Here is a 14,248-nt window from a genome sequence, read left to right on the forward strand (position 1 = left end):
AAAAAAAAAAAGCAAAGACACAGATGCGGAGAGAAGCAAATGAAAACCATAAAGGGGCTAGCATGGGTTGTCACTTGTCATCTCTATGTGTGTGTGTGGGGGGGGGGGGAACCTGACACAAAACAAAAATTCCAAACAAAGATTGTCTCCCTGTGACCTGGCTCAAAAGGCAGCGTACACACAAGGCCCTGGGTTTGATTCCCAGCCCAGCAGGCTACAAAAGACTCGGTCTAAAACAACAAAACAGAAGCCCAACACACACGAGCAGATCTATCACTCGAAGCCTGAGGCAGGAGACTTGAGAGCGGCTAGCCTCAGGTGCTCAGTGAGACCGTGTATGAAAATAAGAAGTAAAGGGAGGGCTGGGGATGTGGTTCCAGGAGAGAGCACCTGCCTACCAGGCACTGCTCCCCAAAAGACAGACAGGGAAACAGGAAGGCCGGGGTGGTGCTGAGATGTGGCAACAGGAACAAGCAGGCAGAAATCCACCCCCACATTGACCTCCTTCCCGGCACTCCCGTGGTGGCGGCTGGTCCTTCTAGGTCTGCCTACCTTTCGTGGCGCTGCCGGTCATTAAGCTCTCAACTGGCCACAACTAAAGGCTCCACGCCCCAGGGAGGAAACCACTGAGGAGGCGTCCCTGCTCCATCGCACCCCAAACCACCAATTAATATTAACAAGGCAGAATGCTTCTGGCTGCCTAAAGACCCCCAACGGGGTACAAATGGAACAGAAGCCCCGCCTCGTGACTCAGGAGGTTAAAGGGCTTGGGTCCATCTGTGAGTCCAGAGTATCCGGATGGAGAGTGGCGACAGGAAGGTCACCATCCAGCTGGTGGAGGACGGGGCCGGGGCTGGAGACAGGGGCCCGCAGCTCTATAAGGGCCAGAACTACGAAGCCATCCGGACAGCCTGCCTGGAATCCGGGATCCTGTTTCGTGACCCTTACTTTTCTGCTGGTCCTGATGCCCTTGGCTATGACAAGCTGGGACCCGACTCAGAGAAGGCCAAAGGGGTGGAATGGAAGAGGCCCTATGTAAAGTGGGACTGAGCTGGGGCCTGGGTCTGCGGGAGGAGGGGTGCGGCCTGGGTTCTTGATCCCTGAGTCGGAGGGAGGAGGACTAGGCCTGCGATCCTGGGTCTGAGGGAGGAGGGCTGGGGCTGGGACCTGGGTCTGAGAGAGGAGGAGTAGGTTTAGATCCCTGGGTCAAAGAGAGGAGGGGTAGGCTTAGATCCCTGAGTCTGAGGGAGGAGGGGTAGGCTTAGATCCCTGGGTCAGAGAGAGGAGGGGTAGGCTTAGATCCCTGAGTCTGAGGGAAGAGGCTGGGCCTGGGTTCCTGGGTCTGAGGGAGGAAGGCTGGGCCTGGACCCTGGTTCTGAGGAAGTGGGGCTAGATGGATAACAACAGGCTCAGCTATGAGGTTGGGGGCGGGGAGAGTTCAGGAAAGCCACGCTTCTACCTACAGACCTTCAGAGAGTTAGAGGCCCTCATTACCTAGGTGTCAGGGACCTGGGCCTCTGGCTTCTCAGTTGCTCCAGTCTTACCTTTCCTGGTTTCACCAGAATCTTCGTCTTCCAGGAGTTTTGTGCTGAACCCCACTTCATCTGTGAAGACATGAGCAGGACAGATGTGTGCCAGGGAAGCCTGGGTGAGCCCTCAGACCCAGGGTCTGGACAGCTCCACACCTCCGTCTTCTCCCCCCCCATCTTTCCCTGTCTTCTTGAGTTTGCTGGTCCCTTGGTCCCTCCTCATCTAATCCAAGCCTATCCCCTCCCAGGAAACTGCTGGCTTCTTGCGGCTGCCGCCTCCCTGACACTGTATCCTAGACTCCTGTACCGCGTGGTTCCTCCTGGACAAAGTTTCCAAGATGGATATGCAGGGGTCTTCCATTTTCAGGTAGAGCTCAGTTCCTCGCTCCATGCCTCAGTTTCCCCTGTGATGGAAGATGACCTTGGTTTCACAGTTAGCTTGCTTTCACAGTTCTTTCCTGGGTGCTGGGATTCTGGAATTTGGGAAGTGGTAGGCAGAAAGGAAGGCTGAACTCAGGCAGCCTGGAAGCTGAGCCCACTCCTGCCCTTTCTTTCCCCTAGCTCTGGCAGTTTGGCCGCTGGGTGGATGTGGTGGTTGACGACAGGCTGCCTGTGCGTGAGGGGAAGCTGATGTTCGTGCGCTCGGAACAGAGGAATGAATTCTGGGCTCCTCTGTTGGAAAAGGCCTATGCCAAGTAAGAATGCCAATCCCTCCCAGCTCTCGCCCCAAGTCCCAGGAACAGGCCCCAAGCTATGTGGAGCACCAACATCTGGGGTCCTCCAGACATACAACTGAGGACCCCAAATCTAGTCCTAGCAGCCAGGGTCCTAGCATCACAACACTCTCCTAGAACTTTCATTATTTGGTATTTTATTTGCTATTTTATTGAGAAAGGACCTCACGCAGCCTCGTCTGCCTGGGTACTAGCTATGTAGTCAAGGAGGCCCTGGACTGATGTCCTTGCCTCTCTCTCAGGAGTGCAGGGGTTACAGGTTTATATAGTGCTGCGGCTTGAACCCGGCATCATACATGCTGGGCAGGCACACACTGTACTAACTGAACTATATCCCCTTCTGTGGAAACTCCTTTATTTATTTACTTATAGCCATTAGGTAGCCCATACTGGCCTCAAACTCATAACTTTTCTTTGTTGGACTCTTGTGGACATGGGTTACAGGCATGCACAACTCTTGGCTAATTTAGGAAGGGTGGGTGTGTATGTGCAGAAGATGGAACCCATGACCTTGTTCATGCTAAGCCACGCACCCAGCTCCTCACTGGGGGATTCTGGGTAGGGGCTCTACCACTGACATATACTCTCAACCTGTGAATCTTCAAATCTTAAAGGTCTCCCATTTTGACATTTCCCACATTCTATTTATTTATTTATTTATTTATTTATTTATTTATTTATTATGTATAGTGTTCTGCCTGCCTGTATTCCTGCAGGCCAGAAGAGGCCAAATCTCATTACAGATGGTTGTGAGCCACCATGTGGTTGCTGGGAATTGAACTCAGGACCTTTGGAAGAGCAGGCCATGCTCTTAAAGGCTGAGCCATCTCTCCAGCCCTCCCACAAACATTCTTAGAAGTCCACTGATACCCATATTTCCTAAGGATCCTGAAATCCCATGCATCTATCAGGCTCTGAATTTGCTAAATCCTATTCCCTGAAGCCTTGAACCCCGCTCCATCTCTCATGATCCGTGAGACATCCACAGCACATCCTCTCCCATCTCAGGCCATGGAAGCCCTGACAAGTCCCCATAGGCCTCGCCTTCACAGCCTTCTGGAGCCTCGAAGGCTCATTCATGAAAGGCTGACAATTCTGGCGCAGCTGGGCCCGTGGCCCCCTGTCCCACTGATTCTAGAGATACGGGGCCCAATCCTGTTAGAGCTCCCTGCTTCATCTCTGAATATTTCAGGGGTTGAGCCAGGCTTGGTAGCCCACACCTGTAATCACAGTACTGAGTACACTGAGGCAGGAGGATTACAAGTTCAAGGTCAGACTGGACTGTGCAGCAACACCACGACTAACAAAAAATAAGCTGAGCTTGGTAGAGAACGAACACCTTTATTTCTCACACTCTGACAGCAGAGGCAGGCGGGTCTCTGTGAGTGTGAGGTAAGCCCGGTCTACAGAGTGAGTTCATGGCCAGCCAAGGCTACATAATGAGATCCTGTCTCAAAAACAAGAGGGGTACTGGAGGGGGTTGGAGGGATGGTTCAGTGTTGAGGGCGGTAGCTGCTCTTGCAGGTTTGGTTCCCAGTCACAACTGTCTCTAACTTCAGTACCAGGGACCTAATACCTCTGGGCACTGCACACATGTGGTGGCCAGCCATACATGCAGGCAAAGCATATATAAACATTAACTAATACATAAACCAATACACACACATATATTACACACACACATATATTACACACACACACACACATTATACAATCAGGGATAGCTGCTAGGGACCCCACCTTGATAGAGTCCCCCACCCACGACCCACCTCCACCTGCTCCAACAGGCTCCATGGCTCCTACGAGGTGATGCGGGGAGGTCACATGAATGAGGCTTTCGTGGACTTTACAGGAGGCGTGGGTGAGGTCCTCTACCTGAGACGAAACACTCCAGGTCTCTTTGCTGCCCTTCGCCATGCACTGGCCAAGGAGTCCCTTGTGGGTGCCACTGCCCTGGTGAGAGACGAGCCCCCCAATGGACCGCCGCTAGACCGTCACAGTCAGGGATGCGGGGGGAGGGGAGCAGAGTGTCTTGTCTTTCCAACCTCCCGCTGTTGACCCCCAGATCCTCGCTGGTAGATTCTAGGCCTGTGCTCTACAGGGAAGCTACACCCCTCCACACTGGCCTTGAACTTGTGGTCTTCTTGCCTCAGCTTTCTGTGTAGCTGGGATCATAGGCCTGTGACCCAGGGCCCAGGCTTCTCCCTCTCCTTTCTGTGTCTCTTGTCACCCTCGCTGAGCACCTTGGCACAGCTCCTGGGCTGGAAGCATGGAGCGGGGTCTGGGAGGCCAGAGAGAGAGATGAGGAAGGGAGGGAGGGAGGGAGGAAGAGAGAGAGAGAGAGAGAGAGAGAGAGAGAGAGAGAGAGAGAGAGAGAACTGAGAGAGGCTAGAGAGAGAGAGTTAACCTGTCCTGGGAGGCTGGAGAGACAGCTGACCTGTCCCCAACCCCAGCTTCCCAATCTTGTCCTCCTTCAGAGTGATCGGGGTGAGATCCGCACAGATGAAGGGCTGGTAAAGGGACATGCGTATTCTGTCACAGGTACACACAAGGTGAGTCACACCCATTGCTGGGCTAGGCTACCAGGGGTGTCCCCATGCTACCCTCTGTGAAGACGCCCCCACCCCACCCTCACTGACGACATTGTCTTCAGATGTTCCTAGGCTTCACGAAGGTGCGGCTGCTGCGGCTGAGAAACCCCTGGGGCCGTGTGGAGTGGTCCGGGCCCTGGAGTGACAGGTGGGATGTGCTTGGGGGGGTGGGGATGGTAGGTGAGATGGGCTTAGGGTGAGTGGGGGTGGTAGGTGGGATGGCCTTGGGGGTGACAGGTGGGATGGGCTTAGGGGGGTGGGGGTGGTAGGTGGGATGGCCTTGGGGGTGACAGGTGGGATGGGCTTAGGGGGGCTCAGCCCCACCTGCCCACATCCCACATTGGTCTCTTTAGCTGTCCTCGCTGGGACATGCTTCCCTCTGAGTGGCGAGATGCCCTGCTTGTGAAAAAGGAGGACGGTGAGTTCTGGTGAGTTCTGAGGGACCCACTCTACCTGTGGGAGGGACTCTGGGACAGAAAGGACACAGAAATGCATGGGTTGGACAAGTCAGGGCAGAAGCAGTAGGAACAGGACTGTTAAGGGCATTGTTTTCAAAGAGAGACCACTGAGATTAGGTTGGCCTAGAATTCACTACATAGACCAGCATAGCCTCAGACTCAGGCCAGTTTTTCTACCTCAGTCTCCGCAATGCAGGACTTGCAGGCATGAGCCCACCATGATTAGCCCATGGAAGGAGTCTAAAGGAATTTGGAAACACTGATTCTGGGGGAATGAAAGGGACAGAATCATATTTGGGGCGTCTGAGGAGGCTTAGTGACATTAGGGGCTTTCGATATATACATTGTATTTACTGCATCAGTGCAGAAATGCAGGGTGGTGAGAGACCACCTTTCACTCCAGTCAGGCTGTAACAGTTTTCTTGTTTGTTTGTTTGTTTAACGCTTTACTCTTTGGGGGCCCACCACCCAGTCCCAAATAAACACCTAGACTAACTCTTACTTATGAATACCCAACCTTAGCGTGGCTTGTTTCTAACCAGCTTTTCTTAAATTATCCCATTTACTTTTGCCTCTGGGCTTTTACCTTTCTCTGTTCTATGTCTTTCTTTGCGTCTTTCTTCGTTGCTGGCTGTCCTCCTTTCCCCCCGGCGTCCTCCTTTCCTTTTCTCCCCCAAAAGGGGCCTTTCTTCTGCTCAGCCCCCACTAAAGAACCCTCGCTACACACGTAGTTCCTCCCTACACGTCCTGTCAGCTAGTTGCTGACTCAGCCTCCTGACTCCAAGTTAATTTTATTTACTCAAATAATGTCACATGTCTTTGCACCGTTAACAAAAACAGAGAAATAAATGCAATACACCTTTACACGGTTAAAGTAATAGCGGGCGACCGAAGGTGAGCTGCGACGATAGCTTTACGTCATCTTCCTGGCCTACCTGAAGATTTTCTAAAGTTAATTTGAAGATATCTGAGAGTTTAAATATCCCCAGTTAGTGGGGCATTTGTCAGGACTCAGATGACTTGGCAAGGCCTCACACCTTCAGGGTTTCTGGAGAGTGGAGCTTAATTGGCAGTATTTAAGGAACTGGGAGCTTTGTGGCGGGAGACCACTTCTGGGGTCCCTCAAGTTGGACTCCGAGGTGACTGGGCATCTCCCATGGTCGGTGCTGTCCAGGATGGAGCTTCAGGACTTCCTCACGCACTTCAACACGGTCCAGATCTGTTCACTGAGCCCTGAGGTGCTGGGCCCCAGCCCTGCTGGCGGAGGCTGGCATATCCACATCTTCCAGGGCCGCTGGGTGAGAGGTTTCAACTCCGGCGGGAGCCAGCCCAGTGCTGGTGAGGCCTGCGGGCCCCTGAGAAGGAAGCTGGGGCGGGGGCTGTGGCAGGCTGGGAACTCCTCCACCTCCTTCTCTTCTGTCAGAAACCTTCTGGACCAATCCCCAGTTCCGGCTGACTCTGCTGGAGCCCGATGAGGAAGAGGATGAAGATGATGAAGAGGGACCCTGGGGGGGTTGGGGAGCAGCAGGGGCGCGGGGCCCAGCGAGGGGAGGCCGCATGCCCAAGTGTACGGTCCTCCTGTCGCTCATCCAGCGCAACCGCCGGTGTCTGAGGGCCAGGGGCCTCACTTACCTCACTGTGGGCTTCCACGTGTTCCAGGTGAGGCCAAGGTCAAATTGAGGTCTGGAGGGGCAGAACGTTGTAACGGGAAGGAGGGAACTGGGGGTTCAGGGAGGAGAGCTGTTGTTGAGAGAACTGGAGAGACGGATTCAGGGACAAGGACAGAAAAAGGCTCGGAGTCAGAGGGCAGGAGGTGACTAAGGGGACTGGGAAGGGACGAGGATATAGGTGGAAAGGAAAGGGCTGGGGAAGCAGTCGGAGGGGACCTAGATCTGAGATTAGGGTGGGGGAATATTAAGGACTGAGAAAAAAGGACGGTGTGAGGTGGGGGGCTCAGGGAGGGGAATCTGCACATTGCGCCCCCCCCCTTCCCCGACTTTTCCTCTCTGCAGATTCCAGAGGAGGTGGGTTTCAGATGCGACCCCAGACCCACCCTAGGGCTTGGTCGACCAGCGCTGAAAAACCAGGGACACGGGAGGGCCTGGCTAGACAGTCTGGGTGTGTGTGTGGAGGACCAGGGGGTTGGGTGGGGAGTTTGGGGTGGTGGTGGTCATGGCGCCCCGCCCGCAGCTGCTGGGCCTCTGGGACTCCCCGCGCAGTCGCGCGCTCTTGCCGGGATTGCTGCGAGCTGACCGCTCGGTGTTCTGCGCCCGCCGCGACGTAAGCCGCCGCTGCCGCCTGCCGCCGGGCCACTACCTGGTGGTACCCAGCGCCTCACGCGTGGGCGACGAAGCCGATTTCACACTGCGCATCTTTTCGGAACGCAGCCACACCGCAGTGTGAGCCCGACCCCGACCCCGACCCCGGCCCAGGGACCTCAATCTAGAATCATCCATTTAGCCCCTGGTACCAAATCCCGCTCAGGGACCACAAAGCCCCGCCCTCATCCCAGCCACGCCCTCCCTGGAATCTCTGCCACCCATCCTCACCCCGATTAAACCCACTGCCCTTTGACTCCACTCACTTCCTCTGCTGAGATTCCCTGCCTGAAATCCTCCTCCCACCCCGTAATTTGCAGGGAGATTGATGACGTGATCAGCGCCGACCTGGACGCCCTCCAGGTGCGGTACTGTTGTGGGCGGGGACTGGACGCAGCGGGAGGGACTTTGGGAGGGGACTGAACTCCTCCATCCAACAGGTCCCCTACAAACCATTGGAGCTGGAGCTGGCTCAGCTGTTTTTGGAGCTGGCTGGAGAGGTGAGGAGGGGTCGGGGACTGGGGTGTCTGGCCAAATGATGCAAAGCTCCCTCTCTTCCTATGTGTCAAAAAAAAAAAAAAAAAAAAAACCAAAACCAAAACAAACAAAAAATCAAAAAACCAAAGAAACGAACAGAACTGCAGAGCAGGGTGCCCTAGAACAACTGCATCTTGCAGGCCAGGTTGGCCTCCTGCAGGTAACCCAGTGCTAGGGTTACAGACTCGAGCCACCATGCTGGGGCTTTGGGTGTCCCCCTCTACTTCCATGATGCTTTCCTGTTAGTGTTCCTCTGGGCGTGCTGAACGATCTCCCTTGCCACCGGGATTTCTCCATCTGCCCCTGCTTTCTCTGGAGGTTCAGACCCCCGGCCAGAGTCTTCCTTAAGTGTCCTCCTCCGTCATCTGTCCACTGTGGGCTCCCACAGCCAGTGTATGGAGCCCTAACCATCGCTGTCGTGACCACCCAGGGGCTAGACCTGCCTCCTCTAGCTGAACCCTACGAAGGTAGCCACCGCTACCTCCGCACTACGGAGCACAAGGCCTGGCCCAGAGCCTTCGTTAGCTAGATGATTGAACCAGTGGCCTCACAAGTAGCTCTTTCTTGACTAGGAGGAGGAACTCGATGCACTTCAGCTGCAGACCTTAATAAGCATCGCTCTGGAGCCCGGTGAGTTTGGCCAGGGGAGGGGGTCTCTGCAACTGGAGCGGCTCACCCAGAGCCTTTATGCATGATGCAAGGGGAACCAGGGCTCAGCTTGAGCTTCCTCTTCCTACGGTCTCATGGTCACATAAGGGCCACAATCACTCACGCCTCCCCCCTCCCCGTCTTCCCCTAAGAAGCACCATGTGCAAAGACTTGGGACCCCAGCTTTATTGGCTTTGTCAGGCGTGACTCTGCACCTGTTCCTATAAATGCCCACTGTGGGAGTTAGTCCACATAGCTCTTGCGATGTTGGTCCATATGCAAGAGGTGTCGGATTTCTTTTTTGTAGCTAGGGCCAATGCCAGGACTTCTGGAGAGATTGGGCTCAGGACCTGCGAGCAGCTTGTGCAGTGTTTTGGGGTATGTGAGACAGTGTATGGGGAGGAGGGATGCTGGGGTTCCCCCTTGCCTCTCATGGGATATTAATTGTAACCAGATGTCCTCATCTGCAGCATGGGCGAAGGTTGGCCCTACACCACTTCCAGGAACTCTGGGGCCATCTCCTGGTATGGCAGGTAAGGTGAGCTTAGGGACCAGCTACCTCTTAGAGCAGTGGTTCCCAACTTTTCTAATACTGGGACCCTTTAATGCAGGTCCTCTTGTGGTGACCCCAACCATGTTGCTATTTCCTAACTGTAATGTTGCTACTGTTATGAACTGTAAATATCTGCTATGTATGATGTCTGATGTGCCTGTAGAAAAGGGCTGACACCCAAAGGGGTCTCAACACACCAGCTGAGAACCTCTCTGCTCTAGACACTAATGTCCTGCAGGCCACCAATGGAGCACTGGACCTCCCATGCCAACTTGGGAGTGAAAAAGATATGATGCGGGGCTGGAGAGATGGCTCAGTGGTTAAGAGCACTGGCTGTTCTTCCAGAGGTTGAGTTCAATTCCCAGCAACCACATGGTGGCTCACAGCCATCTATGAGATCTGGTGCCCTCTTCTGGTGTGTGGGCACACGTGGAGGCAGACTGTTGTATAAGTAAATAATGAAAAAAGAAAAAGATATAATGCTCTTGTCACCCCACTGTGGCCCTCTGAGAGCAGGAACTAGACTGGTCCAGAGCTGCTGCTGGTTCCTGTTGGAATCCATTCCTAACTCAGCTCCTTCTATAGACCTGTCACCTCCAAGGAGCCTTTGCTTAGCTACCAGTGGGTACTCCTTCAAGTGAGGGGGAAGGAGTAGCTGCAGGATCCTGAGACCATGACCCCCGCCAATAAGCCCTCCCCTAAGCCTTTGTGGATAGAAAGATTTGAACTTGTTCCCAAAGGCCTGCCGGGAGCTTGTTGTCTTGTGAGATACACATTTGCACAGAGGTCCCCAGCCAGGAGCCAGGGGAGCGGGGGCCTCAGAGGCCCTATCTTGACTACTTCACAGTGCAGTATCAGTGCTCAGGGATCTGAGTGGAATTCCCTCCCGTCTATCTGCTTCTTCACCCTCCAGGCCACATTTGACAAGTTCGATGAAGATGCCTCTGGGACAATGAACTCCTATGAGCTAAGGCTGGCCCTGAATGCTGCAGGTATGGATGGGGACCTTCCGGGATGCTTGTAAGGACAGCACCTACTCCTCCTCTCAGAACACCCCTCAGCCTGTGGCCATCCCAGACTGGGGCTGTTCCCAAGGACCAACACTAACTTCCTTCTGTGGTAGCTCTGGGCACATAGCTGAGTTTGCTTCTGTGACATGGCTCATGTGTAGGGTGGAATGCAAGGACAGTCATTCTCCAGTCACAGAACATCCCAAAGCACTTTCCAAGGCTACTGCATTACAGCAGAGGAGTCCCACCCAGGACCCTAAGCCATGGGGAGATGTGTGTTAGGGGACTTCAGTGGGACTGCTGAAAGCTTCTGGAAGATGGCTGGGTTCATGCTTCTAACTGTGACCACCAAGTAAAAGGCGCCAGGGAGATTTGGGGGTGGAACAATTGCCCAGTGGAAGAGATAGACTCCAAGTACGAGATCTGGAGAAAGTGGCCAAGAGTCCAGGAACATGTAAGACATTATCCGGAAGAATCAGAGTAGAAAGCTAGGGGTCAGGGTGTTGAACCCCAAAGAAGCAGGACACAGGATAGACTGGAGGACGGGAGTTCACTGGATCACCTATCCAACCATCTGCCCCCTTCTCTGTGTCCTGTGCTACTCACCTCAAGTGAGTGGCACAAACCAAAGGTTGTTCCACACAGAAGGAACCTGATAATGTCTTTTTAGGAATATTCAGCAATTCTAGTAGGTTGGTTGAGGGCTCTCAGGTCCTTCCACCCCATCTAGCCAGGTTTTCCTTCAGCACGGCCTGGACCAGCATATGCTAATATGAACGGGTACATGAACATCAAAGGGAGTGACCTGCCTCAAGCAACCTAGCTCTAGGCATGGTGTTTGTGTGTGCGGTGGGACCTGGAGTTGAGTGAGTGAGCACACAAAGATTCAGTGCAAACTTGTACAGTTATCATTGGGACTGTAAGGGGCATATAGAAGTCCTCAGGCCTTGGGGCTCTTGAAACCTCACTGCGATTCTACAGCAGAGGTGACAAGGCCCATGACTATACCTTTAGGCGTGGCTTCACAAGAGAACTACACAGTAGGGTTCTCCAGTGTTTCAGGCAGGGAGACAGCCAGCCTCTGAAGGAACAGCCACAAAGCTAGCCGCAACTGTTGGTACCTTGAGAATCAGAGGCAAGATGGCAAGTTGTAGGTCAGGTAACTTAATGTTTCATAAAATACACAAAAGGGCTGTGGGGTGGATGCAGTTCAGCAGGAAAGCCCCTGCCTAGAATCTCCCAGTGAGGGGCTAGAGTGTGGCTCAGTGGTAGAGCCCCTGCCTAGAATCCCCCAGTGAGGGGCTGGGGTGTGGCTCAGTGGTTGAGCCCCTGCCTAGAACCCCTCAGTGAGGGGCTGGGGGCACAGTGCAGTGGATAGCACTTAACATGTGCAAAGGCCCAGGTTCTCTCTCTAACATACCAAAACAGCAACATAAAGCCCAGACTGCATTTGCAGAGTGCTCACCTCACATCTAAGTTAATCTCAGGCTTTAAATCTCACACTTGGAAGGTAGAGGTAGGAGAACCAGTTGATGACCATCCTTGGCTACTTAAAAGGAGTTGGAGGCCAGCCTCGCTTAAACATAACACAAAACGGAACTCAGGGCCAGGGATATGGCTTAGGTAAAATACTTACATATTAAAGTATAAGGGTCAGAGTTTAGATCTCCAGTACCCATGTGAAGGTCAGGGGACACTGTGGCCCACCTAAATGCCCAGCATTTGGGAGGAGACAAGTGACCCCCCCCCCAGAGGAAACTTGCTAGCTAAAAGAAACTGGTTTGAATTCAGGATTTCAGTGAGACTTTGCGTCACACAGTGGAGTATGACTGAGGAAGACACTAAGTCTTTAGTTTGCACAGGCACACACACTACATAACCTACCCCCCCCCAATTCAAACAAAAAGCAGCACACAACCAACACAGCCTCCTCCTAGGCTTCCACCTGAACAACCAGCTGACACAGTCCCTTACTAGCCGCTACCGCGACAGCCGGCTCAGAGTGGATTTCGAACGCTTTGTGTCCTGTGCAGCCCGGCTCACCTGCATCTTCCGTGAGTGCTGCTCCTGGCTGGGTGGATATGCTGGGGTGTGCCTCAGGACTAGTGCTGGGTACTCACCCTGCCTCTCAAACACAGGTCACTGCAGCCAACACCTGGATGGTGGTGAGGGGGTCGTCTGCCTGACCCACAAACAGGTGAGCTAGCAAGAGGGACAGGGTGGTTCCAGCACCCTCTTGAGGCCTCTGCTTCAAGGTTCTCTCTCTCTTTTCTATTCAGTGGTCGGAGGTGGCTACCTTCTCCTAGGCCAGAAGCTGAGGGAGGCCACCCTGCTCCAGGTCTGAGCTGTCCTGTTTGGTACCAATGGTGGAAACTGAACCTGGACACGCACCCTCCTGGGGCTAGTCCCAACCCACCCCTGCACAGGTGGTGGCACTGGTGTCTTTCTTCTGGTGATGTCTTCTCAAGCACTGGGATTATGGGCCCGAGCTTCCAAACAGAACCGCCTTCTTTCCTTTTGAAGCCTGCACATGCCAGTCCCTGTTTAGAAAGGCCCACATCCACACATGGGTGTACGTGGTGGGCCCTGCAAGCTCCCTAGGGTGTGACAGCAACGCAGAGAAAAGATGGCACTAGACTCCTTCTTAAAAATATTACATGTTTTATTCTCCCATCCCCAGAGGGCGGTTTATCCAGAAACCAAGAAAATAAAAATCAATCAGAATAAACTCAAAGGGGTGAAACCCATCCACTACCAGGCAGGCAGGCCAGCAGCCCACCTCCACCTCAGGAGGTCCCCACAGACCCCTGCCCACCGCAAACAAGGGGAAATCAGGAGGGTACTGGGGAGGGCATCGAATCAACTATGTCTTCATTACGAGAGTGAGAGAGGTGGCAGAGATATGCGGCTAGATGGATATATATTTATATAATAAATCCGTAAGTTAATAAAGTAAATAGTAATTCTCTGGAAGTTTTTAATTTTTATAGTTTTTTTTAATAGGTTTTTAGGTTTTTTTTCTTTTTTCTTTTTTTTTTTTTTAAAGATTTTTTTTTTGTTTGTTCCATTCTTTGTGTTTTTGTTGGTTTTGGTCCTTAAAAATCTGAGACCCAGAGCCCAGATGGGCTGGGGCTGACTGCCCCACCGGCACTCCTGGAGCAGAGGGATGATGGCAGGTCCTCTGCTCCTGGTAATCACAAAGGGGAAAGGGAGGTGGGAGAAAGGAGCCACTGACATCTGGTCCAGGGGAGCGGGGTGCCCTCTGCTGGACTTTGCAGGGCAGGTGGTTCCTGGACAAGGCACATGGGGCTTTGGCCTGGATGTGAGGGGAGGCCTTGAAGGGGCCTCAGGGGCAAAGGAGGGGACCTGGGTTGGAAAGGTGTCTCTGGGACACAGAGGGTGCCCAGGGGTCCGGTGTCCCCTCCACATAGGTTAAAACCCGACAACTCACCATACATATATTTAGCAGACCAGAAGTGCTGATCTCTAGGCCTCCCTCCCCTGCCTAGCCCCTCCCTGCCTGACCCCCTAGAAGGACCATAAAGAGCTCTTTGCATAGATACAGAGTCAGGATTGGGCAGGGCTCCTCAGCCCCTCCGGGAGGCCGAGGGAGTCCAGTCAGGGTAGCTGAGGGCCTTACAGGTCGCTTTCCCCGTAGAGGGCCGTGGAGAAGGACTTGTAGTCGAGGGCGCCAGGAGCAGCATCAGGCCCCTGGTAGGGCGCCATGCGGGCGATGCAGTACTCTGCCTGGTCAGGGGGCAGCTCTCTCCGCAGCTCCTCAGCAGTGATGAAGTTCTGGAGGCACAGGACAGGACTCTGAAGTACCCACTTCACCCACTTGACCTAGTGCCCAGTGTAGGCTGAGGTTCT

General features: G+C 53.7%; 2 protein-coding genes across 3 annotated transcripts in view; one reads left to right on the plus strand and one right to left on the minus strand.

The window, feature by feature from the left end:
• Nucleotides 1-543: 543 nt before the first annotated feature.
• Nucleotides 544-13,418, plus strand: Capn12 (calpain 12). Its single transcript, XM_050118943.1, has 21 exons — nt 544-1,035; nt 1,579-1,648; nt 1,778-1,896; nt 2,091-2,224; nt 4,051-4,219; nt 4,741-4,815; nt 4,917-5,002; nt 5,208-5,282; nt 6,487-6,650; nt 6,736-6,971; nt 7,325-7,336; nt 7,503-7,711; nt 7,951-7,993; nt 8,071-8,130; nt 8,740-8,797; nt 9,123-9,193; nt 9,286-9,348; nt 10,282-10,360; nt 12,316-12,432; nt 12,517-12,575; nt 12,658-13,418. Exons 1-21 carry the CDS (start codon nt 799-801, stop codon nt 12,682-12,684), a joined length of 2,163 nt encoding a protein of 720 aa, XP_049974900.1. The 5' UTR covers nt 544-798; the 3' UTR covers nt 12,685-13,418.
• Nucleotides 13,020-14,248, minus strand: part of Actn4 (actinin alpha 4) — a 65,092-nt gene continuing 63,863 nt past the window's right edge. For both annotated transcript variants that reach the window (XM_050118939.1, XM_050118938.1), the window contains exon 21: nt 13,020-14,173. In XM_050118939.1, coding sequence (XP_049974896.1) covers nt 14,015-14,173 — 159 coding nt within the window. In that variant the 3' untranslated portion in view covers nt 13,020-14,014. The remainder of the gene's footprint in view (nt 14,174-14,248) is intronic.

This window comes from Alexandromys fortis, unplaced genomic scaffold, assembly GCF_014885135.2.
Source record: "Alexandromys fortis isolate MF-2015 unplaced genomic scaffold, M_Fortis_MF-2015_v1.1 scaffold_140, whole genome shotgun sequence".
Lineage (NCBI taxonomy): Eukaryota > Metazoa > Chordata > Mammalia > Rodentia > Cricetidae > Alexandromys > Alexandromys fortis.

Bases quoted from the DNA above. Each gene is read 5' to 3' on its own strand.
- Capn12 (XM_050118943.1), top strand. From the start codon at position 799: ATGGAGAGTGGCGACAGGAAGGTCACCATCCAGCTGGTGGAGGACGGG. The intron at 1,036-1,578 runs GTAAAGTGGGAC...TTCGTCTTCCAG, and splicing joins TGGAATGGAAGAGGCCCTAT to GAGTTTTGTGCTGAACCCCA. The intron at 2,225-4,050 runs GTAAGAATGCCA...CTGCTCCAACAG, and splicing joins TTGGAAAAGGCCTATGCCAA to GCTCCATGGCTCCTACGAGG.